The sequence below is a fragment of the Pelophylax lessonae genome (assembly GCF_965119305.1).
Source record: "Pelophylax lessonae genome assembly, chromosome: 4".
NCBI lineage: Eukaryota > Metazoa > Chordata > Amphibia > Anura > Ranidae > Pelophylax > Pelophylax lessonae.
In genome coordinates, this window is record NC_138771.1 from 576,811,100 (window position 1) to 576,837,193 (window position 26,094).

Sequence of the window (26,094 nt, forward strand, 5' to 3'; positions counted from 1 at the left end):
GAATTGATGGCAAGATGAATGCAGTATGTTATCAAAAAATTCTGAAGGAAAATTTGCATTCACCAGCCCGGAAGCTGCGTATGGGACGTACTTGGACATTCCAACATTACAATGATGCTAAACACAAGGCCAAGTAGACCTGTCATTGGCTACAGCAGAAAAATAAAGTGAAGGTTCTGGAGTGGCCATCTCAGTCTCCTGACCTCAATATCATTGAGCCACTCAGGGGAGATCTCAAACGTGCAGTTCATGCAAGACAGCCCAAAAATTTACAGGAACTGGAGGCTTTTTGCCAGGAAGAATGGGCAGCTGTGCCATCTGAGAAGATAAAGAGCCTCATCCACAAATACTACAAAAGACTTCAAGCTGTCATTGATGTTAAAGCAGGCACTACACGGTATTAAGGACTGGGGTATGTAAACTTTTGATCAGGGTCATTTGGGTAGTTTCTTTTGTCATTATGATTTAAAAAGAGTAAACACACTTGATTGATAATAATTGGCTTCAGCCAAACACTAACCACGAGTGACAGAAAAGTTTTTGTGTTATCATTCATATTCTCTGAAAAATGGCCAAGAAACCATAATTTCTGCCAGGGTATGTAAACTTATGAGCACAACTGTATGTTCCCAAGCTTAGTCTATAGGCAGTTAACACCGTACTAGAAACAGGAAAAAAAAAAGCATAAAACTTATTTGCACAACGGGCTACAGTTGCGATGATCCTAAAAGGACAAGCAGCATTTAAAGTAAAACATCCACTCCACACATTTTTTATTTTAGTAGGTAAGCGTTAAAACCTCTGTCACAATATTACTACTGTGTCTGTGCAAGAACATAAAAGAAAAATCTCACACTTTGTAGCATACACCTGGAGAAGAGGAGAGAATCTGAAGAGGCACCTGTTCCCCTTAGTAGAACATAGGAAGTGAAGGTGAATTTCCCCAACAAAGACACAGACAGTAGCCCTCCCCTAGGGGGAAACAGGGTTTGTGCTGGTGTCCCACATGACAACATAAGTCAACCCAAAACATTGTTTATTCCTGACATAGATGGCAGTGATACATTCACTGCCAGGTTTTTACTGCCATTTGTCTCCCTTAGATTTTATTTCCACTCCTGTCCAATGTGGACACAAAATTGAGAAATAAAAAGGAAATACCGTCATAGGGTCACACAAACAAAAACTGTACTGTTAGAAAAAAAAAAAAAAAAAAGCTTTCATTGCTACCTTTGTCATTTCTCCTTACTTTCTATCGCAAGTGGAATCAGTCAGCAAAATAGTAAGTGAGGGAAATCTCAAGGAAGGAAGCAAGGAAATGGACAGCAACAGAAAATGTTCCTGACCGCCAGAATTAAAAAGTCAAGTTGAAATATTCATATAGAAAACATCTATAATGGTATCATGTTCATCAATGTGCAAGTTTCTTATTTCAGATACATGGTCTCCAAAATTGTATTATGTCTTTCCCATGACATACATTTTCCCCTCCAAATCTGTGTAGCAACCAGAAAAAAAAAGAAACAAAAAGGAAAGATTAAGGGTTGACATGCACCAATTTCAAAAGTCAGCCTAGCTGGAAGTGACAAATCTAAAGCTGGATTAGAAAACCATTAAATGCACACGCCCCCCTTCAGGCAAATTAATCGCCCAAGAATTTGGGACAATATTTTTGGAAATTCAGTGTACGTGACCCCAGCATCAAGGTACTTGGGGACATAAACCTAAAAGACCCACTTTGAAGGGGACCAACTATTGCCACACTGGCAACACATTTGGTTCTTTTTATTAAGAGAAGACCTGGAGGCCATAAAAGCCTGTGACATATTTTTTTTAAACAAGCCGCCATGAAGCAGAAAACATCGTTCAGAGATGTGACTAAATTTTAGTCTTTACCTCACCCCTTTTTCTAAGATAAAGAGCCAGTGGGGCTATCAGTGCAGATATGACATGCAACCAAGATCCTGTGCAAACCTATGTGATTTTTCATGTGCACACATTCAAAGTGCAGGTAAATTATGCTCGTGTGAACAGGACGTTTCACATTTGCACACTTCAAAAGAAGATCTTTTACAAAGTTGAGAGTGGAGAGTTGTTCCTGGGAAAGAAAAACTCTGACCTGATCTGTGTCTAGGATAAGACCAATATATTCCAATTGAATTAGTTCTAATGCAGATTTCTGATGGTTCCATATCCATACAAACCATTCTAATGTCTGGAAAGTCATGGACACATTGTTTGGCAGAACCTGTGGCAACTGTACCCTCAAGTGGAGGTCACCTAGGTATCCCACAATAAGAATGCCCCAAGATAACAGTAGGGCTAGTACTGGGGAAAGTTCCTTGGTGAACACAAGGTACAGGCAGCAAGAGCACAAACAAGTAGGTTTCATCTGAAACTTGAATAAAGACATTCAGTGCTTGAGATTGAAGATGGTTTGCATGCCTCCTTTGGTTTTGGATACCATAAACATGTTAGAGTTAAACCCCTGAAACCATTCTGCAACAGGAACTACAGCAATAGAGATTAATCCAGAAGGCCCGAAAGGGCTATCTGAAGGTCTGCTAATTCGTGTGGTGGCACAGGAAGTTTGGAAGTCATAAAAACAGACAGTAAAACCGTGAACCCCTGGAAATGACCTCCTGCACTCAGACATCTGATATGCAAGCGGTGTCTACAACGGATAACAGATGACCCCCCCCCACCACCACTTTGGAAGTAGGAGGCACTTTCACATCAAGGAAGATGTCTTTGGTTTGGCAGACTTTAAGCTCCAGACCTTCCAGGTGGACTGAGAGCCAAGCTTGGGTTTTGATTTGGAAATTGCAGGAGAGAAAAAAAAAGGACATTTCTTAACCCCAGTAAGGGAGGAGTCTTCCCAGACTGAGCCTCAGACTTTTCTGGCTGAGAGAGATGGATGCTCTTGCCACCTGTAGTATCCTTGGTATCCATAGACGATTTGAAGAGACGCAGTCTCTAAATGGCCAAGTGGAGCACGCACGTTTTAGATGTGGGTTCTGCAGTTAAACCCTTTTACCCAAGATGCTGTCCGCATGTGTACTGAGAAGAGACTCATCCAATAGATGAGCAGCCCATCACAAATCTAGCTTGAGGCTACGACCATTTGCTCCAAATGTTTATGGACAAGAAATCAAACGGCAGCAGCGGCCAAATATTTTTTAATAGACTTTGAACACTCAACCAGTTTGACAAAGCAAATTCACAGCTAAGACAGGCATGGGTTGTAGCAAACATCTCCATAAAGGAAGATTTGGAACAGCAGGTACACCTGGAAATTCTTGGCAGTCTTGTGGGCTCTAAAAGGTCCATAGCAAAGGGAATAGCATTAACAGAAGCAACAGACTAATTTAGTAGTTTTAGAGTGGTGTGCATCCTATTCATTAGAGCCACAATGGACTCCTATAATTTGGGAGTAATAGAAGACAAACCCTTCTGAGACCTACTTATCCAGTAAGAACTGGAGTGACTTTGAGTTAAGAGTCTCAGCATCTGATGGTTCAAAAGCGGTTAAGGCTGCAGGCAAATAAGACACAGAATATGCAGCAGAAGGCATGGGAATGAGATTGTGGCCTCTGCGATCTGCATTTAGAGTTAGCAAATAACTGTGCGACTTGTGTCAAAGTCTAGCATGACTTAAGTAAAATCCTCAGCCTAAAGGGCAGAAGAGCAGCCACTCCTAACGGACTCCTAAAATTGGCTAAATTCTAGGAGCAGAAGGCAACATGACTGCAGGCTGCAGATGTTGGCCGCGTCAGTGGGCGTGTTTTAAGCATTAGCAGAGCTGTTAGTAGTGTGAGCTAGAAGCAAACAACACAGAGGGATTGTGTCTAAAATCAAACACATTGCAGCCATGTGATTGTCAAGTATAGTAAAGGTCATGGAACAAGGCAAGGCCTCAGGTTCTCATAAATAACTGCAGGAAAGCACATGGAGTGCATGAGTCACTACTCAGTGGATGATGTCAGCACTCAGTTCCTCAGTGTTCGCCCTATTCTCAGTGGGAACTGGCAGAAAGCAGGCAAGCAATTTTAGGGGGGGCCCAATGATCCAAGCTCCCTGTGCTCAGCCTACTCAGAGAGTAAGTCACTGGTGAAAGGGCAAATTACCTGAAAAGCCATGGCTAGCTTGTTACCAAAATGGGGTGTAGAAAGCACCTTACACTAAACCCAATACCTGAAGGTCACTTCCAGGCTAGCCCCAAAATGTCCAGTCCAGCAGAGTCTGAACTCATCACTCCAAAAGCTAGGCTGAGGATGGCTGCACTGGCTAGTTGCAATTGTAGAGACCAAATCTAGCAGCAATGTGGAGAAGAGTGCTCACTGAAGAACAAAATGCTAGCAGAAAAGTAGGCTACTCTTCAAAAAAAAAAAAAAAAAAAATCTATCATCTTCTTAGTACACTAGCAAATCATTCAAGCATGCTGGTAGTAGGGGTTAGCACAGGCTGACCTACAGCTTTTTGTTTGCCAGTGTCCAGTTCTCCTATAGACAGCAGTAAAGCCTGAAGATTTAAGAATTTAAGTCTTCCTGCATCCCTCATTGCACAAAAAAATATATACAGTAAACCCCCCTCCATTGCGGGGGTTACGTTCCGGACCCAGCCGCGAAAAGTGAAATTCCGCGAAATAGAAAAACCCTATTAAAATGCATTGTAGGCATTTTTTTTTACTGTCACTGTACGTGTAGAAGCATTTTAAGGTCTTTAAACACACTTTTAAAACAATAGAAACTCATTTAAACACATAAAAGATACTAAGAGACAGAGCCAGAGCTATGGAAAACACAAAAATATTTCATTTTTAATGATTTATATAGTAAAATAACATTACAAAAAAAAGCGCAAATTACTGGGACTGCAAAAACTGAACCGCGATGAAGCGGGGGATTACTGTATATTTTTTTAATACATGACTAAATTGCTTTTTTAATTTTCTTAGTGTTCGGGTTTAAACAAGACACTTTTTTGTTTTACTATCACATAGACACAAGGTGTAACATTACCTTTAGAATCTTCCACTTTGCTGGCAATCTGATCTGAAACCATTTTCTCTACTGAGCTTTGCTCAGGCTTTGAACCTTTTGCTCCACACAGATCTAACGGTGGCCCATCATCTTCATTTGAAGCCAGTGCTGTAAGAAAATTAGCCAAGTCAATGACTGCACAAGAATAAGCCCTAATCTCTCAAACTAATAAAAGACACCTTAGCAGATGTTTCTGTTTACTGGACCAAAACAAACCCTGGCAAAGGCATGGCGGTCTTCCACCCCAACAATCCTTCAGGGGAAGGATTGACATGGTATCTAATCCATGAAAAAAAATGTCTGCAATTAGGATATATTCATTTTAACTACTATGCGTTTTTTGGTGCTTTTAGCAGAAACGCACTGCAGTTCATTTACCATTGGTTTCCTATGGGACACGTTTACATCTATGCCTTTTTCAGCCGCTGCGTATTTGGAAACTGTCACTGACTTTTTTCAAACGCAAAACTGCTTATTTTTGCTTTTTTGGTTCAATAGACTTCAATAGAGAAGCTGCAGAAAAAGCATGTAGTGTATTTTTGTCACGATTTGCATTTTTTACTCTGCCCAACAACAAATTGGCCAAAAAACATAAAAAAATGCATAGCACAAATCGCAGCAACGCCTGTGCAAAAATGCAAAATGCACAGCAAAAAGTACTGCAGAAACGGATCAAAAGCAAACTGCATAGGTGTAAACCGAGCCTTATTCTGGCCATACACGTATCGATTTTTTGACAAGAACATTTATCCGAAAATCTTAGTACATTCGCTGAATGAAAGAATGTCATTTGAAAAAACTGAATTTATGTAAAATCTTACCTGTAAAATTCCTTTCTCTGAGTCTTCCGACAGTCGCCGCCTCCTCCAAGTCATCACTATTGGGTATTGTCTTCCTATCCATAGGAATAGCTAGGCATATAGACTTAGTCAAAAGACAAAAGGCATTAGCATATACACACACCCATGGGGGCTGTCCCATCCGGTCAATACCCCCCCTGCATCACCACTCCCAACTCAGTTTGGTAGCATAGCAGTAGGTAATAAGAACCCCAAAAGAGGGGCGGGGGCGGCGACTGTCGGAGGACTCAGAGAAAGGAATTTTACAGGTAAGATTTTACAAAAATTCCTTTTTCGCTTACGTCCTCCGACAGTCGCCACCTCCTCTAAGTCATCACTATTGGGATGTCCCAAAGCAGTATAGACATGAGGGGTGGGAGACGCAACCGTAGAAAAGGCAACGCAGTACCAACATCAGAGAAAGGAATCTTACATGCACCGTAAGAGCCAACTGGGCAACAGAAAAAAACAATGCTCAACAGGAGCAACAGCCCAGGAAAGCAAATGCCAACAGCCAGGGACCCAGAGAAAAATTCAAGGGTCCATCATGGCACAGCCGCACTGAGAACTTTGCGGCCAAAGGAAGCATCAGCTGATGCCATAACGTCTACTTTGTAGAACTTGGAAAAAGTGTGCACCGACGGCCAAGTCGCCGCCTTGCACACCAATAGGCCCAGGAAGTACTCAAAGACCTGGTAGAGTGTGCCTTAACAGGGAAGGGCGGAACCCGTTCCCTCAAGGCGTAAGCCTGCTCAATGGTCTGTCAGATCCATTTGGCAGTAGTCGCTGCGGACGCAGCCATGCCCTTCCGAGGTCCCTCAGGAAGGACAAAGAGGGAGTCCGTCTTCCGAAAGGGCTCCGTAGACGATAGGTAAACCCTGATCGCCCTGACAACATCCAAGGAATGTAAAGCAATCTCCATAGGATGCTTCGGCTTCGCACAAAGCGAAGGCAGGACAATGTCCTCATTAAGGTGATATTCCGAGATCACCTTGGGAAGGAAGGAAGGGGGTGGTCGCAAAACCACCTTATCCTTGTGAATTATCAAGTAAGGGGAGCGGCAAGACAACGCCGCCAGCTCCGACACCCTGCGAGCCAAAGTGATCGCCACCAGAAAGGCAACCTTCTTCGACAGCAGAGGCAAAGATATCTCCCTGATATATTCAAAGGGAGCACGCTGCAACGCGGACAGAACCAAGTTCAAGTCTACGGAGGTAAGGGCTCCTTCCTGGGAGGAGCCAAATGTTGCACACCTTGAATGAAGGTGCGCACCAAGGAATAAGACGCCACAGGGCGTTGGAAAAGGACAGCCAGTGCGGACACCTGGCCCTTTAGCGTGGACAGCGCCAGGCGCTGATCCACTCCAGACTGGAGGAAAGCCAAAACTTTCGATACCGAGTAAAAACGAGGGGAGAACCCCCTGGACTCACACCAGGTGAAATAGGCTTTCCAGGTACGGTAAGAGAGCTTACCAGAGGAAGATTTCCTAGCCTCGATCAGGGTAGGGATAACCTCAGGGAATAGACCCTTGTCCTTCAAGACCTGGGTCTCAACAGCCAGGCCGTTAAAGCCAGCGACTGTAAAGCAGGATGGAAGATCGGACCTTGAGACAGGAGATCTTCCCGCAGAGGCAGGCGCCACGAAGGTGCCACTGCCAGGTGAACAACGTCGGCGTACCAGGACCGGCGCGGCCAGTCCGGAGCCACCAGAATCACCATGTGCGGTTCCGAGGCCAATCTGCGCATGAACCGGGATAACGACTGAATCGGAGGAAAGGCGTACATCAGACGATACCGATGCCACGGGGTCACCAACGCATCCGAGGCGTCTGCCAACGGATTGCGCGTTCTTGCCACGAACCTTTCCACCTTTTGATTTAGCCGAGATGCGAACAGATCCACATCTGGGGATCCCCACCTCGCACACAGCATCTGAAAGACCTCCGGGTGTAGGGACCATTCCCCCTGGTCCAGGGTCTGGCGGCTCAGATAGTCGGCCTGCCAATTTTCCACACCCGGAATGTGAACTGCCGAGATCGCCAAAACATGAGTCTCGGCCCAAGACAGAATGTCGGACACCTCCCGGGCCGCACGAGCACTCTTGGTGCCCCCCTGGTGGTTGATGAAAGCCACCGCGGTAGCATTGTCCGTCTGTACGCGAACAGGCAAGCCCTGGAGACGTTCCGACCACTGGAAGAGACAGAGTTTTATCGCTCGTAGTTCCAGCACATTTATCGGGAGGGAGGACTCCTCCTCTGCCCAAGTGCCCTGGGCAGACAGGTTGCCCAGGACTCCACCCCAGCCTGACAGGCTGGCATCCGTGGTAACCACTGTCCACACCAACGGACGGAAGGACTTGCCTTCCGCCACCGACGGGGACTGGATCCACCATAGAAGAGCCAATCTGGTTTGGCGACTCAGGGAGACATCCAGATCCAGGGACTGAGGAAGTCTGTCCCACCTGGCCAGGATCTCCGTCTGGAGAGCCCGCGTGTGGAACTGAGCAAAGGGGATCGCCTCAAAGGCCGACACCATCAACCCCAGGCCCCGCATGCAGGTCCTGAGTGACGAGGACGGATTGTCCCTGAGGGACCCGAGTTCGTCCCGCAAAGTCCGGAGCTTGTCCTCCGGCAAGAACACCTTTGCCTGAGCAGAGTTCAGAACCATTCCCAGATAGGGAAGGCGAAGCGACGGAGACAACGCTGATTTTTGAACGTTGATGGTCCATGGAGCGCCTGTACCGTGACGGACAGATCGCGCACAAGGTCCTGACTGGCACGCAATCTCAGAAGCAGATCGTCCAGGTAACCCAGGACCGCAATGCCCTGGGCCCGCAGTAGGCCCAGGACCGGTGCCAACACCTTGGTAAACACCCTGGGTGCCGAAGCGAGACCGAAAGGTAACGCCACAAACTGGTAGTGGTCGTCTGCGATAGCAAACCGAAGGTACCGCTGATGACCCTCGAAGATGGGGATGTGCAGGTACGCATCCTTCAGATCTATCGAAGCCAGGAATTCTCCTGGGCTCAAGGAAGCCACCACCAAACGGAGGGACTCCATTCGAAATTTCCGAACACGCACGAAGCGGTTCAGCGCTTTCAGGTCCAGAATAGGACGCACTTTGCCCTCCTTCCTGGGCACAGTGAACAGATTTGAATAAAACCCCCGAAACCTGTCCTGATGAGGCACCGGGACAATCACTCCCTGAGCAAGCAGGTCCTGCACCGCCTGATGCAAGTCCTGCAGACGCCCCGGAAGCAGATGGAGATTGGAGGGAAAAAATCTGTCCGCCGGCCGGGAAAGGAATTCGATCTTGTAACCTGATCGAACGATTTCCTGAACCCACCTGTCCGATATCCAGAACAGCCAAGGTTGGAGGAAACCGCGCAGACGTCCCCACACCCCGGAAACGGGTGAGGGCACCCCTTCAGGCAGAGGTGGATTGACCCGCTAAGCGAGCATTGCCGGCCTTCTGCTTACCCGCCCAGGACTTCTTCTGGTTGCCCTGGGCCTTGAAGGGCTTGCCCTTGGATTGGTTCCGAAAGGCACGAAAGGACCCCTGAGTGGATCTAGGCGCAGAACCCCGCTTGCCTCGGAAAGACTTGTTCTTCGGGTTCTCACCCTCTAGTTCAGCCTCCCCCTCAGACCCCGGGGGGTCCAAGGATGAGCGGGACCCGAGAAGGGCACGCTCGCAGCAGCAGCAGCCAAATCCCCATCTGAATCAGAAGAGAGAGACAACCTGGGCCTCTTTCTCGCAGCCCGTTCATCCATCAGCATTTCCATATTTGCCACCAAGGTTGCTACTACAGCAGCCAAATCAGGTCGCAGCGGGGCCACAGGAGAACTGGGGCCCCCCACTAAAGCTGGAGGAAACTTGCTCTCCTGAGAATCCATGGCTCAAGTTATCAGAACAAACTACAGTGCAAAAAACGGTGTACTGTCCCCTTTAAGAGCGCTGCGTGTGCGCAGCCCACCGCTACTGTCACAGCTATGAAAGACCCCCAAAGGAGAAAAGAAACTGAGCCAGAAGCGATACACAGAGGGAGAATGAGAGCAATAACCTGCAGAGCCCGCAGAGCGTTGCTGCCAGTGTCCTTGCTGCTGATTGAAAAAGGAAGTGCTGCTAGAGAGGGCTGGACTATAAGCCAGACCCCGGGAAAATGGCTGCCCCATAGGAATGCATTGGAGGCTACGCCAAAATGGCCGCCGGCATGCGGTCGGACCGATCGTTCCACCGCCCACAAAATGGCGGCGGATGGCGCCAAAATGACATGTATAATCGCCCCAGAGGAGCTACACACGTGTGCCCACAGTAAATATGGCGGACCGCGCAAATTTGCCCCGCAGCGGTCGCCGCCCAAGCACAGACGTCTGCACCCCCAAACATGCACCTAAGGTGACACAGGGACAGGGACCCCCGGCAAACATACAGATCTGCACAAGCGAACCCCGCAGGGATCGCACAGGGAGTCACACAGGCACAGACATGGGGACACACAGCAACACAGACTGCCACCCCAGACAGAGGCCCCACACAGAAAAGTACTTACCTATACCAGATGGCGTGGGGGAGCCTCTATGCACGGATAAACCTCTGTCCTCATCTGACAGGGAGTGCCGTGAGCCAGGGACATGACGCTGCAGCATCGCAGACGAGTCCTGTGAGGTAGCCACCTCACGGCTGCATCCCTGCAGCGAACAGGGATGGGTGGTTCGTAATGCCAGGGCGAACCATAGCTGAACGCTCGATGGCGGGCTGGGGGTCCATCTGACCCTCAGTGCCCTGGAAAACCAGGGCGGTCAGTCCGAATCCCAGCACCGCATGATCCATCTTCATCCGAAGAGAAGACTAACACTAGAGCTGACAAAATAAACAGCTAGTAAAGTAAGAGAAAACAACTGACATTTTCAAAGAAAATCAAATAAAAGATTAGGAAGGCTGAGACTGAAGCCCCAGCACAAGGTAGCCTGACTATTCCTGACGCTAGGCAGATTAAAACTGAGTTGGGAGTGGTGATGCAGGGGGGGTATTGACCGGATGGGACAGCCCCCATGGGTGTGTATATGCTAATACCTTTTGTCTTTTGACTAAGTCTATATGCCTAGCTATTCCTATGGATAGGAAGACAATACCCAATAGTGATGACTTAGAGGAGGTGGCGACTGTCGGAGGACGTAAGAGAAATTTCTCTTGCTTTTAACTTTCAGTTTTAAAATGAATGTAATTTCTGAACGAAAACTACATACACTGTCTGAAAACTCCCTTGACCAAGAAGTTTTCTATTCTGCTCCTTCAAATTTTCCTGTCACTGCGGTCGAAATTGAACGTCGATTCGACCTCACTAACAATCAGAAAATCGAACAAATGTTCTTAAAATTTATTTTTTATTTTTGAAGGAAGACATTGTTTTTGTATGGCCAGCATAAGTGACAGCATGCGCAGGTAGCTTTTATTAAGTCATCTGTCTATGACCAGGGAGTCTGTCATACATAATAAGTTACAGTAAAATTGACAAAACAGTCTAATTTTTTTTTCTTTAAATAACAAAATTTGATCTCCGAGTCTGATGATATTTACCAAATTCAGCCTCTAATAGTATATAAAGTATATCTCTTCTGTCTGTTATTCTCAGAGTGGATTAGATATTTTGCATCCTAACCATATAGTTGGTTATTTAGATTTACCACTGATTTTATATTATATATATATATATATATATATATATATATATATATATATATATATATATATTGTAGCAGAGCGTCCCAGAGAGAGCCGGGAAAAGTCTTGTTCGGGGTTTATACATCCCCCAGGCACCTCTCATACACCTTTAGGGATCGCTGATCCATGATCCAGTTCGGATCTTGGTCCTCTCCCCCAGGCCAATTTAAACTCACCTGAGACAGACAGCCAGGGCTCTCTCAGCATGGGAAATCAGACAACGTTTGTCTATGAGAAAAGGAGGTTGGTAAAACTGTCAGAGTGTGTCTGGGAAAGCTGACAAGCTGTAGGCTTGCTCAGCCTGTTAGTAAGGGCCTGCTTTGTATATAGTTAGTGCCGGGACACGGCTAGGCTTTTGTTTTGTTATTATTACTCCTGCTTGTTTTTCCTTAAAAGTACTGTACAGCAACTGTATAAAGACTTGTATATAGCACCAATAAACACCACACTGTTTGTCACTACCTCACTGGATCTGGTATCTGTGCCTGAAAGACTGCTTATCCCAGGGAATAAAATTAATTTACTATTATTTTTTTTTTAACTTTACATATTAACTAAATTATACGCCACTTTTTTTTAAGGTTATCCTATTAATTGAAACAATTGGCCAACTAATCGATTGTGAAAATAACTGTTAGTTGCAGCCTTAGGGCTCTTTAACACTATCCGCTCCATCAGAGGACTCCGTTTATCTCAGCGGGGGATCGATCCGCCGATCCCCCACTGAGCAGGAGAATGACAGCTGTTCTCCGCGCTGTGTGCGGAGACACAGCTGTCAGAGCCTCATACATCTCTATAGGGGAATCGGATGGGAACGGACCGTCGGTCCGTTCTCTTTCGATCCCATCCGATCCGCTGGACGGATGGAAAATAGGGTTTCCATCCGTCCAGATTTGACGGATCGGATGTCAGCGGACTTGTCTCCGCTGACATCCGATGCCCCATAGGGATGCATAGGGGGGGATCGTTCAGATCTGCCAAAAAAACGAACAGTCCGCCTGTGTGAAAGGGGCCTCATTATCCTGTGTGTCTATGCACATTAGGATGATTACAGGCATTTTTTGAGCTCAACATTTAGAGGCAGAAAAAAAAAAACCCCTTCTGGTTTGCGTTTCTGATTGGAGCTTTCTGGCAGAAAAAACACAACTCTCCTAAACTCGTCTAAACTATGTACAAGAAATGCTCTATATGAAGGTTTATTTTTGTCAAAAAGGAACTGGCATTTTTTTTTAAGCCCAGTGTGCATGGAGCCTAACATAGGCCTCTGTCTTGAAAGGACAAGCTATATGTTTATGTATTTATGCTGCCTACTCAATTCAATTGCACTGATTGTAAAGAGATAATGTTTATTTCACAACAATGTAACATTTAACTCCTTATCAATGGTATGTATTTTTATTTTTTTTTATTAGAAGGCTCCAATCACACCTGAGCGTATTGTTTTCAGGCATTTTTGGGAGTTTTTCAGACGTTTTTGCAGGCGTTTTTTGCAGGTGGTTTGGAGGCAAGCATGGACTTCAAACAAAACGCTTGTAATCTGCCAAAAAAGAAACTTGTGTACTTTTTTTACGCTTCAGGCGACAAAATGCTTATATGTGAACAGGGGCCATTGAAATGACTGGAATTTTGCTTGTTGGGCGTTTTATGAGCTGAAATGCGCTCAGGTGTGAACAGGGCCTTACTTTTCAATAGGGAGTTATTGAAACCGAGAAAACACCCTGGCAGAGTCAATACGGATAGGTTAGGGAGGCAGTTAGTGATTGATGAATCTTGCTGCATATACTTAGCATAATTCATTACAGAAAAAGCAATGGAAAATGATGTGCATTGCATATTAAATCCAATTTCCTTGAGAACTTTTTCTTTGACCATGTAAAAAATTATAAAAACTATTTCGCAAAATTCATTAACACAAAGACTTTAACTTAACAAAAAAATCTAAATGGAAGGAAAGTTCATAAATACATAAATGGAGTAAGCAGTGTCGTAGTCCGAAGGGCTAAAAGCAACTTCCCTCTGCCAGTCAGTTTTTGTCAGTAAATACTAGGCAGGCTCTGCGACCCCCCCATTAATTTTCATTACATAATGATGCAGCAGGCTATTTAAAAAACAAAAAACTGAACTTTCTAACTGTACAAGAACATGTGCGCTATATATAAAATATTGCTCATTCTATAGTGCCTTGAAAAAGTATTTATACCCCTTGAATTTTTCCACATTTTCTATCGTTACAAATCTGTAAAAAAAAGTTGAAAACCATTATCATTTTCCTTCCACTTCACAATTATGTGCCACTTTGTGTTGGTCTATCACATAACCACTTCTAGACCGGGGCCTTTTTCCTGACACGATGTTTACAAGTTAAAATATTTTTTTTTTTTGGCTAGAAAATTACTTGGAGCCCCCAAACATTATATATATATTTTTTTAATCAGAAACCCTAGAGAATAAAATGGAGATCGTTGCACTATTTTTATCACACCGTATTTGTGCGGTGGTCTTACAAACTAAATTTTTTGGGAAAAAATTCATTTTTAATAAAAAAAATAAGAAAACAGTAAAGTTAGCCCAAATTTGAAAGATGTGAAAGATAATGTTAAGCCGAGTAAATAGATAACCAACAAGTCATGCTTCAAAATTGCGCACGCTCGTGGAATGGCGACAAACATTGGTACTTAAAAATCCCCATAGGCGACATTTTAAAGACTTCTATAGATTACCAGTTTAGAGTTACAGAGGAGGTCTAGGGCTCACATTAGTGCTCTAACGATCGCAGCGATACCTCATGTGTGGTTTGAACACCATTTACATATGTGGGCGCGACTTGCGCATGCGTTCACTTCTGCGTGCAAGCTAACGAGGACGGGGTGCTTTAATTTATTTTTCCTATTATTTTATCTTTTATTTTTACACTGTTTCTTTAAACAAAAACAATTTTTGGTCACTTTTATTCCTATTACAAGGAATGTTAACATCCCTTGTATTAGAAATAAGCATGACAGGACCTCATTAATGTGAGATCTGGGGTCAAAAAGACGTTATTAGGACAGCAGACCGGATCGTTTTCCCCGCTGTCGGTAAGCAGGAAAAACGACCGGGGGGGGGGGGGGGGTTTAGCCTCACCCACCGCTGGGACCACCCTTATGTTAAAGCGGACCGCCTGGAGTTTAAAACAATATTGGGGTTGTAACCCCGGTATTTAACGTCAAAGTACCAATGTAATGTAAAACTGCAGCGGCGGCATGGAAGTGGATAAAATCCAAATAAAATACATTTAGGTTTTTGGTTGTAACATGACAAAAGTTGGAAAATTTCAAGGGCTATGAACAGTTTTTCAAGGTACTGTATACTGTCCTGCTTTACTTCTCACAGAGTCCAATTCATTGCCAACAATGCACTCCCTGTCTTATTTCGTACAAAGCAGGGGGAGATTCCTCTTCACTTCCTGTCAGGGAAAGATACAAAGAACTGCCAATAGAAACACAGCAAAAATACACTTTCAGCAGAGCGGGAAAGGCTTATGCCTTTCAGAGCTGGTGACAACTGCTCTCTAACTTCTTGTTTGGGTGTCACAAGGACAGGAAGCAGGAGAAAATCTGTCACAAAACCTGTAATAAAATCTTTTTAAACCTGATCCAAAACTGAAAATAAATATTTTTGGTTGTAGTTAGGCTTTAAGTAAACCTTAACTGGCCTAAAATGTGTATAAGGTATTAACAGTGCTGAACACCAAGCATTTTGCAGTGCCAATAAGCAAGTTAACATTGGAGTATAGATCTGCATTAAAGGATAACAATAATAATTCTACTGTGCTAAACTGTAAATAGGAATGGATGCCATATTACTGAAATGATTAAACGTAATTGCTATTGTTCTGAAGCCAGAACATTGGAAACCTTGGTAGGCAGCCTGGTCGGAGGATGCATATTCCAGCAATGATGACAAGGGGGTGTGCCAAGTTGGCACTATTTACTATAAAGGTGACCTGGCACACTATCCCTCTCCTGCTTTTTAAAGTAGTAAAGCCCACTTTGTGATTTTTACCTACAGGCAAGTCTATAATAAGAGCTTACCTGTAGGTAAAATATCTCCTAATTGTGCACAATTTAGGAGAGAATTACCCTGGATGCAGCCAGTGACGTCACCGGCACATACGCTCTGAAGGCCCAGCATTCCATGCCGGATCTTGCTGCCGTACGCTTGCACAGGAGTGACGTCATCATGGCTCTGGCCACTCACAGCGCTGGAGCCCGCAAACCTGGAAGAAAGATTGGGGGAAGATGTCAGCGCTCTCAGCGCTCACTGGAGGTCTTCAAACTAAGGTAAGTATTTCATATTGTGCTAGTATGCGATGCATACTAGCAGATTATGCAATTACCTTACAGGTGTTTTGTTTCGTTCTTTAAACCCTGCTGCAGTTTACTACTGCTTTAAAGTACAAGCCTGGTCTTATGTACTGAGAAGAGAACTCAGAGAATATAAGCACTGCACTATACCTGCACAGGATGGACAATGTACAGCATGCGGCTTCAGGAACAACTGAGTTCTGTCTGTTAAACTTTTTTTTTTTTTTTGCACTAATTTTCAGGACAAGCTGTCGGGTATTTCCCCTTCTTCAAAGTCCAAGGGAAAACACCCTAAAAACTTGTTCTAAAAATCTGGATGTTAGTGCAAATAAAAAAAAAGTATCACGGACTGTACTTCTGTTCTTTTTGCCAGTGCACCGACAATTGCCTCAAGCACACTGCTTGAGGAAAGAAGTGCAAACATTTACTCTCATTTTAGCAACACAGAGTCTACCTAGACTGTAACTGCATCTGAACCTAGAATTATCCTTTAAGCCTCATACACAAGGGCCAAATGCCGGCTGACATTGGCCGGTTTAATAAAAATCGGTCAACATTTGGCCCATGTGTAAGCCAGGTGAGGGAGCATATGAAAAATATCAGGAAGGGTTTCCCCAACCATAGTGTTTCGAGGCATTATGCCAATTGTCATGATAAAAACCCTGTGGGTACAAAAATTTGGGGGACTGACAAATTCACTCCCCATTGGAGAGGAAGTCATATCCATCGTGAAATTTCTCTTACAGCCCGCCCACCTCTGACATCATCTTCCCCAGGTTGACAGCTGGGCTTGATCGGTCGCCCTTTCCTTACTGCTGCTGTGTGGATGGGGAGTGCCGTTTATCAGTGCTGCCCGTCAGTGCCCCAGCAGTGCAGCTTATCAGTGCAGCCTCATCAGCATCGCCTATTAGTGCCCATCAGTGCAGCCTTATCAGTGTCGCCTCATCAGCGCAGCCTCATCAGTGCCACCTTTTTTGTTTTGTTAATAATTTTCAGTCTTTTTTTCACTTGGCACCAGGCGTGAGCAATTCTTATTGCCTGGTGCCCCGGACATGCGGTTCTGGACCCTGGGCAGTGGATTTAAAAAACTGGCTCCTAACTTTTTTAGTTTTTAGATTTTAAGCAAATTTGTCAAGCCATGACATTATATAACAAATAGTAGAGTTCAGGGCCTGCTAAAAACAAAAAACAAAACACCCAACTGCCCCTAAACTTCAGTTTAGAAGCTGTAGTGTACATGAGTCCTTAGGAAGATTCACTCTCTCTATTAGTCCTGTTTATCGTTCTCATTGAAAATGAAATGAAAAGAAAATCTAAGAAAGTAATTCGATAAAATCAACCCCAAGGATTTCTATATTTGGGTTTCTATGCATTACTGTTGAAAGAACTGACCTGTGGTTGGCTATTACATTTTTACACTCCTTAAAATACAGCAAGGCCTTTTCATTAGGTATTTAACCGCTTGCCGACCGCCGCAAGTAAATTTACTGCGGCGGTCAGCCCCGGCCAGGCAGAGTGACGTTAATTAACGTCACTAGCCTGGGAGGGTCTGGGGAGCGAGCGCACGCCCGCGCGGTCACGGACCCCCCCCCCGCGCGTGTGACCGGCGGACCCGATGTCCGCCGGTCACTCGGCGATCATCGGGGGAGAGGGAGAAAGTCAGGCGGCTTGTGTAAACAAGCTGCCTGTCATTCTCCTCGGTGTAAAAACACTGATCACACAGTTCTACTATGTAGAACCGTTGACCAGTGTCCTTACACCTCAAGCCACAGCCAATCACAGTAAGAATCACGCCCCTAGGGACACACACAGCCCCTCCCTCTCAAAGTTAACCCCTTCACTACCAGTGTATTTTTACAGTAACAGTGCATATGTATAGCACTGATTACTGTAGAAATGTCACTGGTAACCCCAAAAGTGTCAAAAATGTCAGTCAAGGGTCCGATCTGTCCGCCACAATGTCGCAGTACCGCAAAAAAAAAAAAAAAAAAAAAAAAAAAATCGCAGATCGCCGCCATTACGCGTTAAAAAAGAACAACCAAAATGACAAAAATCTTTCCCTTTGTTAGTAAACGCGATAACTTTTGCGCAAACCAATCAAAATACGCTTTTTGCGATTTTTTTACCAAACATATGTAGCATAAAACAAATTGGCCGAAAATGTTAAATTTTGATTTTTACATTTTTTTGGGGGGGAATTTCATATAAAAAAATGTGAAAAATATTGTTATTTTTGCAAAATTTACGCTCTTTTTTTGTTTATAGCGCAAAAAGTAAAAAGCGCACAGGTGATCAAATACCACCAAAAGAAAGCTCTGTTTGTGGGAAAAAAGGGACGTCAAATTCGTTTAGGTACAGCGTCGCACGACCGCGCAATTGTCCGTTAAAGTAACGCAGTGCCGAATCACAAAATACCCCCTGGTCGTTTAGCAGCCAAATCCTCCGGGGCTTAAGTGGTTAATAAGCCAGGGCTTGACAAATTTGCTTTGAATCTAGGAGTCAGCTAAGAAAGTTAGGACTTAGGAACCAGATTTTTTTTTTTTTTAACCTTTTGCCCACTGGTTACTTTCACCCCCCTTCCCACCCAGGCCAATTTTTAGCGCTGTCGTACTTTGAAAGGCAAATGCGCGGTCATGCAATACTGTACCCAAGTTACCTTTTTTTATTTTTTTTGCTAAATACATGAAAAAAACACTGAAAATTAAAAAAAAAAAAAAAAAAAAAGAAACCTTTCTTCTTTTCTTATAAAGGTGTTGGACTCCGTGCTAAGGAATATATAATATGGATGTGTGAGTAGGCTGCAGCCTCCCTGTAAAATAGCCAAAGGCTATATCAAAATGTAAAGGTAAGGGAATGCTGCTGTCTACTGGAAAATGTAAAGTAGTGTAGGTGGTGATACATAGACAGGAAAAATGTGTACAAGGGGTATAAAGATATAAATACACAAGATGAACAATAAATAGCACAATGATTAAAATACAATGGGCTAAAATATGATGTGTGGTGAAATATAAGTGCAATAGATACCAATAAGGTGCTAAGATGAATAAGTAGTGGCAAAAATCAATTGATAAAAGTGACCAAGTGTATACATAAAGTATATATAAATATCCAAAATTAGTAAAGGTGCAGAGTACTCAAAGTGACAGAGTGTGCAAATTAATTGAACCAATGGATACAATAAAAGTGACCTGTGCAAATAATTAAATCAAATGAAGTGACTGGGTGTCAGCAAACAACTATAGTTCATATAGCCGGTGAGTCCAAAATAAAGTGGCTAAGTGACTAAATAGTATTCCAATAAGGTGGCTAAGTGGCGTAATTAGTCCATAAATGGGTAAAGGTGACAAAATGATTCGTACAAAAATACTGGAGGTGACCCCGTGGTGGGTAGTAAGGTGAGGTGCTCAGTAAACCCCTAGGGTAGGTAGCCAACTCACCGGAAATACCCATCCCACACAGGGGTAAAGAGCGGGTGTATTAATAAAAGGTAATCCCTCTGATGGATCCTGGTCCCCTCTGGTGGTCCTGGGATGAGGATGTATCAGGAATGCCCTGTAGGGCTCCGAAGTAATCAGGGGTTCCTATAGGAAGGAAGTCCCGAGGGGGTCCACTCTCACATGGGGTATATGCTCCAGTATCAGCCAAACGTAGCGGGACAAGGTTTGGGCAGGTAGATCATGTAGGGCAAGAAAAAGGCTAATAGTGTAATACTGTATAATATTTTATTTATTGTGCCATTTATTGTTCATCTTTGTGTATTTATATCTTTATACCCTTTGTACACATTTTTTCTGTCGCCATTCCCTTACCTTTACCTTCTTCATTTCTGTTACAAAATTTCTCAAATAACGGAATTTTTGTAAAATCTTACCTGTAAAATTCCTTTCTCTGAGTCCTCCGACAGTCGCCGCCACATCATATTCATCACTAATGGGGTTATTGACCTTTGCTCCGCAGGAGTAGCCAGGCAACAAAATTTATTAATATCAAAGCTTTTAGCATATCCCACCCCTAGGGGGTGGTCCCCTCAGTCAATACCTCCCTGCTTCCTGCATTCCCAACTCAGTTTCAGTAGCATAGCAGTAGAGTACATAAACAAACCCCAAAAGAGGGGCAGGGGCGGCGACTGTCCGAGGACTCAGAGAAAGGAATTTTACAGGTAAGATTTTACAAAAATTCAGTTTTCTCTTACGTCCTCCGACAGTCGCCGCCACTTCATATTCATCACTAATGGGGACGTCCCATAGCAGTGCAGACATGAGGGGTGGGAAAAAACGCAGCCGCGGCTAAGGCTCCGTTCACATCTAGGCGTTTTGGGGCGTTTTTCTGCTCTAGGATCAGCTCTCAAAACGCCCAACAAGACAAATCCTATTCATTTCAATGGCCCCTGTTCACATCTGAGCGTTTTGACGCTGTATACAAAACGCCCAACGCTCAAAAAAGTACATGAGCTTCTTTTTGGGCAGATTACAGGCGTTTTCCATTGATCTCTATTCAATCTAAAAACGCCTGCACAAAAATCGCGGTAAAAATCACGGTAAAATCGCGGTAAAAAAACGCCGCAAAAATCGCGGTAAAAAACGCGCGAAAAACGCTACGCTCAGGTGTGAATGTAGCCTTAAGCAACGCAGTACCCACATCAGAGAAAAAAGGAACCTTACCAAAGTAAGGAAACCAACTGGGCAACAGGAAAAAAACGTGCTCAACAGGAGCAACAACCCAGGAAAAACAAGTAACCTAGGGATAAAGACATCCCAACAGCCAAGGACCCAAAACAAGGGACCCTAAGGCACCGCCGCACTAAGAACTTTGCGGCCAAAGGAAGCATCCGCCGATGCCTGAACATCCACCTTGTAGAATTTGGAGAAGGTGAGAACTGACGACCAAGTCTCCGCCTTACACACCTGGGCCACAGAAGCCTGATGACGATAGGCCCAAGACATACTCAGAGACCTGGTAGAGTGCGCCTTCACAGGGAAAGGAGAAACCTTCCCCTTCAAAGCATAGGCTTGTACAATGGTCTGTCTGATCCACTTGGCGATGGTCGCAGCTGACGCTGCCATGCCCTTCCGAGGACCCTCTGGAAGGACATAGAGAATCCGACTTGCGAGAAGGATTTCGTCGATGACAGGTAAACCCTGATCGCCCGAACAACATCCAAGGAATGCAAAGCCACCTCCTTTGGATGTTTAGGTTTCGCACAAAGTGAAGGCAAGACAATGTCCTCATTGAGGTGAAATTCCGAGATCCTTTTCGGAAGAAAAGAAGGGTTAGGTCGTAAGACCACCTTATCCAAGTGAATCACCAAGTAGGGAGAGCTGCAGGACAAGGCTGCCAGCTCCGACACCCTGCGAGCCGAAGTGATCGCTACCAAAAAGGCAACCTTCTTGGACAACAGAGACAACGAGATCTCCCTGATCTTTTCAAAGGGAGAATGCTGTAACACAGACAGAACAAGGTTCAAATCCCATGGAGGTAAAGGATCCCTCCGAGGAGGGGCCAAGTGTCGCACCCCTTGAACAAAGGTGCTAACCAAGGAATTAGACGCCACGGGGCGTTGAAAGAGAACGGCCAGCGCAGAAATCTGACCCTTAATCGTGGCCAACGCCAACCGCTGGTCCACGCCCGTTTGAAGGAAAGCCAACACTCTCGATACCGAGTATGAGCGAGGGGAATACCCCCTGGACTCACACCAGGCAAAATACGCCTTCCAAGTACGGTAGTAAATCTTCCCCGAAGAGGCCTTCCTGGCCTTAATCAAAGTGGGAATGACCTCAGGGAAGAGACCCCTATCCTTCAGGACCTGGCTTTCAACAGCCAGGCCGTTAAAGCCAGCGACTGTAAAGCAGGATGGAATATCGGTCCTTAAGACAGGAGGTCCTCTCGAATAGGCAGACGCCACGGAGCGTCGACCGACAGATTCACGAGGTCTGCGTACCAAGACCGGCGAGGCCAGTCCGGCGCCACCAGAATCACCGTGTGCGGTTCCGAGGCTAACCTGCGAAGGAACCTGGACAACAGTTGAATCGGTGGAAAGGCATACATCAGACGATACTGACGCCAGGGTGTAACTAACGCGTCTGAGGCGTCTGCCCGAGGATCGCGCGTCCTTGCTACGAACCTTTCCACCTTGTTGTTTAGACGAGACGCGAACAGGTCCACATCTGGGGACCCCCACTTCGCGCACAGCATCTGAAAGACATCCGGGTGAAGGGACCATTCTCCCTGGTCCAGGGTCTGGCGACTCAGATAATCCGCCTGCCAGTTCTCCACCCCCGGAATGTGAACTGCCGTTATCGCCGGGACGTGCGCCTCGGCCCAAGACAGAATGTCGGCTACTTCCCGAGCCGCTCGGGCACTCCTGGTGCCCCCTTGGTGGTTGATGTAGGCCACCGCTGTGGCATTGTCCGTCTGCACCCGAACCGGACGGCCTCGAAGCCTGTCCGTCCAACGCAGAAGGCAGAGAGTTATCGCTCGCAATTCCAGAATGTTGATCGGAAGAGAGGATTCCTCCTCCGACCAAGTTCCCTGGGCGGACAGAACGCCCAGAACACCACCCCAGCCCGACAGGCTGGCATCCGTGGTGATCACCGTCCACGAGAAAGGGTGAAAAGACTTGCCCCCCGACACCGCCGGGGACCGGAGCCACCACAGAAGATCCCTTCTGGTACGATGACTCAATGAGATCCGTAGATCCAGAGATTGCGGTCGCCCGTCCCACTCGGCCAGAATCTCCGCCTGGAGACCCCGCTTGTGAAACTGGGCAAAAGGGATCGCCTCGAAGGCCGAGACCATCAATCCCAGACACCTCATACACGTCCGGAGGGACGAGTACTGATTGTCCCTGAGAGACTGAACTGCGTCCTGAAGCGTCCTGAGCTTGTCTTCCGGCAGGAAGACCTTCGCTTGAGCAGAGTCCAGGATCATTCCCAGGTAGGGAAGACGAACCGACGGACACATAGTTGACTTTGGAAAATTTATCGTCCACCCGAACTCCTGCAGAGTCTGCACCGTGATGGACAGGTCAGTCACCAGGCCCTGACTGGTCGCAGACCGAATCAGGATATCGTCCAGATACCCCAGGACAGAAATGCCCTGGGCTCTCAATAAAGCCAGAACCGGCGCAAGCACCTTGGTGAAGACCCGCGGAGCTGAAGCGAGACCAAAGGGTAACGCCACAAATTGGTAATGATCCTCCGCAATGGCGAATCGAAGGTACCTCTGGTGACCCTCAAAAATGGGGATGTGAAGGTACGCATCCTTCAGATCGATGGAGGCCATGAATTCCCCCGGAACCAGGGCAGCCACCACCGAGCGCAGGGATTCCATGCGGAACTTGCGAACCCGCACAAAGCGGTTCAGAGCTTTCAAGTCTAGAATCGGACGTACCTTGCCGTCCTTTCTGGGCACAGTGAACAGATTGGAATAGAACCCCCGAAATCTGTCCCGATGAGGCACCGGAACCACCACTCCCTGGGCCCGCAGGTCCCGCACCGCCAGGTGCAGATCCTGCAAGCGCTCCGGAGTCAGCTGAAGGTTTGAGGGAAAAAATCTGCCCGCCGGCCGAGAGAGAAACTCGATCTTGTATCCAGATCGAACGATTTCCTGAACCCACCTGTCCCGAATGCGGTCCAGCCAGGGTTGAAGAAAACCGAGCAAACGTCCCCCCACCCCAGAACCGAGTGAGGGCGTCCCTTCAGGCCGCATTGTTATGGGCAGCAGACCCGGACTGGCCGGATTTCTGCTTACCTGTCCACGGCTTCTTCTGGGAGCCGTGGCCCTTGAAGGGCTTACCCTTATAGTGCGACCGAAAGGACCCCTGAGAGGGCCTAAACGAGGTATTCTTCTTACCACGAACAAACTTATTCTTGTGGGTTTGGGGTAAGAAAGTGCTCTTACCCCCAGAAATTCTCTTTATCAGAGTATCCAAAGAGTCGCCAAAAAGGCGGGATCCCGCGTAGGGCAAATAGCTAAAGTCTTGCGAGAAGATTGGTCAACAGACCAACATTTCAGCCATATCAGGCGACGGTTCAATACCGCCACACTTGAAAGACACGCAGCCAAAGGGACTAAATCCAAGTCCGCATCACATATATACATGACACCCTGATGAATTTGATCCACCATAGCCAAGGTTGTCGGCGGGGCAGAGTCAGCCACCAGGGTGCGCCTGAGCACCTGCGTCCAATCCGCAATAGCCTGGGCTGCCATAATGGAAGCAAAAATAGGCTTCAACATAGAACCAGCAACCGTATAAGCATGACGGGCCAGAGACTCCAATCTCCTGTCCGTAGGGTCCCGGAACACCGGGGTATCCTCAGCAGGAATCGCAGTAGATTTATTTAAAATTGCCACTGCATGATCCACCTGAGGCGGCACACACCAACGCTCATCAGTGGCGGGTGTAAATGGATAACGCAGCTTGAACCTACTCAGCACAGCAAAAGGCTTCTTTAAATTGCGCCATTGCTCATCAACAGCGCGCTGAAATTTCGTAGAGCAAGGAAAAACCTGCGATGTTTTGCGTTTCCTTTGCGTCCCATAAGAGGACATCAAAGCAGGAGGACATGGTTCATCCTGCAAATGCAGCGTTTGCTTGATAGAAGCAACTAACTCATCCATGAGTGCAAGCTCTTCAGACGAGCCAGGGGGAGAATTATCAACCCCTTCTACCTCAGCCTCCCCCTCAGACCCCACAAGGTCTAGAGATGAGTGAGACCCCGAGAAGGGCACTCCAGCCATAGCAGCCCCATCGCCCTCTGAATCAGAGGAAATAGACACTCTGGGCCGTTTTGTGGATCGATCAGCCACCAGCATCTGCACCTGAGCAGCCAAGTTTTCCACAATAGTAGCCAGATCAGCCCCCTCGGGGGAAGCAGCAGCCCCTTGGCCCCCCACCAAGGTGGGAGGAAACTTGCAATCCTGAGAATCCATGCCCCAGCAATATTAGGAAAAAAGGAGTACTGTCCCTTTAAGATCGCGGCGAGCGCAGCCCACCGCACCCACTGAATACACCGACCCCCACAGGGATAAGAACACTGGGCAAGGAATACAGGAAAATGGAAAGGTAAAAACCTGGAGAGATCACACAGGCTGCTGCCACCGATCGCTGTCCCAGAGCAAAAAGGAAGTGATGCAATGACTGACCGCCCCTATAAAGCCTATGTAAGGCTACACAAACATGGCCGCTCGGCTGAGGATTCCTGAGGCAAATAGAAAATGGCGCCGACATGTGGCCTGATCGATCGCCGCCAAAACGCCGCGCCTTACCACACAGGACCGGCCCCATAATTCTGCCGCAAAAAAATGGCGGGTCGCCGCAGCGATCGCCGCACAGCATGCCTAAACCCAGACTGCTTCATGCATTCACCCAGCAGAGCAGGAGAGCCCCCCCCCCCTCGCAGCCCACACACAGGCAGCAATTCCCCACAGGAATCTGACAGGGAGCTTAGCAGCCACACAGACATGCAGGGTCACACAGTCCCAGACTGACACCCAAATAGACAGGTCCCCACATAAAGTTACACTTACCAGTCCGGATGGCGTGGGGAGCCTGCTCCAGTGACCAAACCGCTGCACTGATGACAGGGAGTGTCGCAGCCATGACGCAGTGGAACTGCGGTGCGAAACCACAATGGCGTCCAGTGAGGTAGCCACCTCACAGATAGCATCCCTGCAGCGAACAGGGATGGGTCGTTCAATATGCCAGGGTAAAACCTAAGCTGAACGCTCGATGGCAGGCTGGGAAGCCCCTGGCCCTGAGAACAAGGGAGGCCAGACCGAGACCCAGCTCCGCACGATCATCTTCATCAGAAAAATCTAACTAATGCTGAAAACAAACAGCTAAGTAAAAGAAAGAGAAAAAGACTCAAAATAAAATCAAAAAGGAGAATAAAGGCTGAGACTGAGAGCCCCAGCACAGGAACAGCCAGCCTACTCCTAAGCTAGGCATTAGAAACTTAGTTGGGAATGCAGGAAGCAGGGAGGTATTGACTGAGGGGACCACCCCCAGGGGTGGGATATGCTAAAAGCTTTGATATTAATAAATTTTGTTGCCTAGCTACTCCTGCGGAGCAAAGGTCAATAACCCCATTAGTGATGAATATGAAGTGGCGGCGACTGTCGGAGGAAGTAAGAGAAAATT

At 46.4% G+C, this 26,094-nt stretch overlaps 1 protein-coding gene and 1 long non-coding RNA gene across 7 annotated transcripts in view; one reads left to right on the forward strand and one right to left on the reverse strand.

The window, feature by feature from the left end:
• Positions 1-26,094, forward strand: part of LOC309553280 — a 179,297-nt gene that overhangs the window by 49,069 nt on the left and 104,134 nt on the right. The gene's annotated exons all lie outside the window — the stretch shown is intronic.
• The window catches only part of WIZ (WIZ zinc finger), a 91,235-nt gene that overhangs the window by 48,975 nt on the left and 16,166 nt on the right, over positions 1-26,094 (reverse strand). For 4 of the 6 annotated variants that reach the window (XM_082254288.1, XM_082254289.1, XM_082254285.1 and 1 more), the window contains exon 3: positions 5,022-5,150. The exons of the other annotated variants lie outside the window; for them this stretch is intronic. In XM_082254288.1, coding sequence (XP_082110414.1) covers positions 5,022-5,150 — 129 coding nt within the window. The remainder of the gene's footprint in view (positions 1-5,021; positions 5,151-26,094) is intronic. 6 annotated transcript variants of the gene reach the window in all.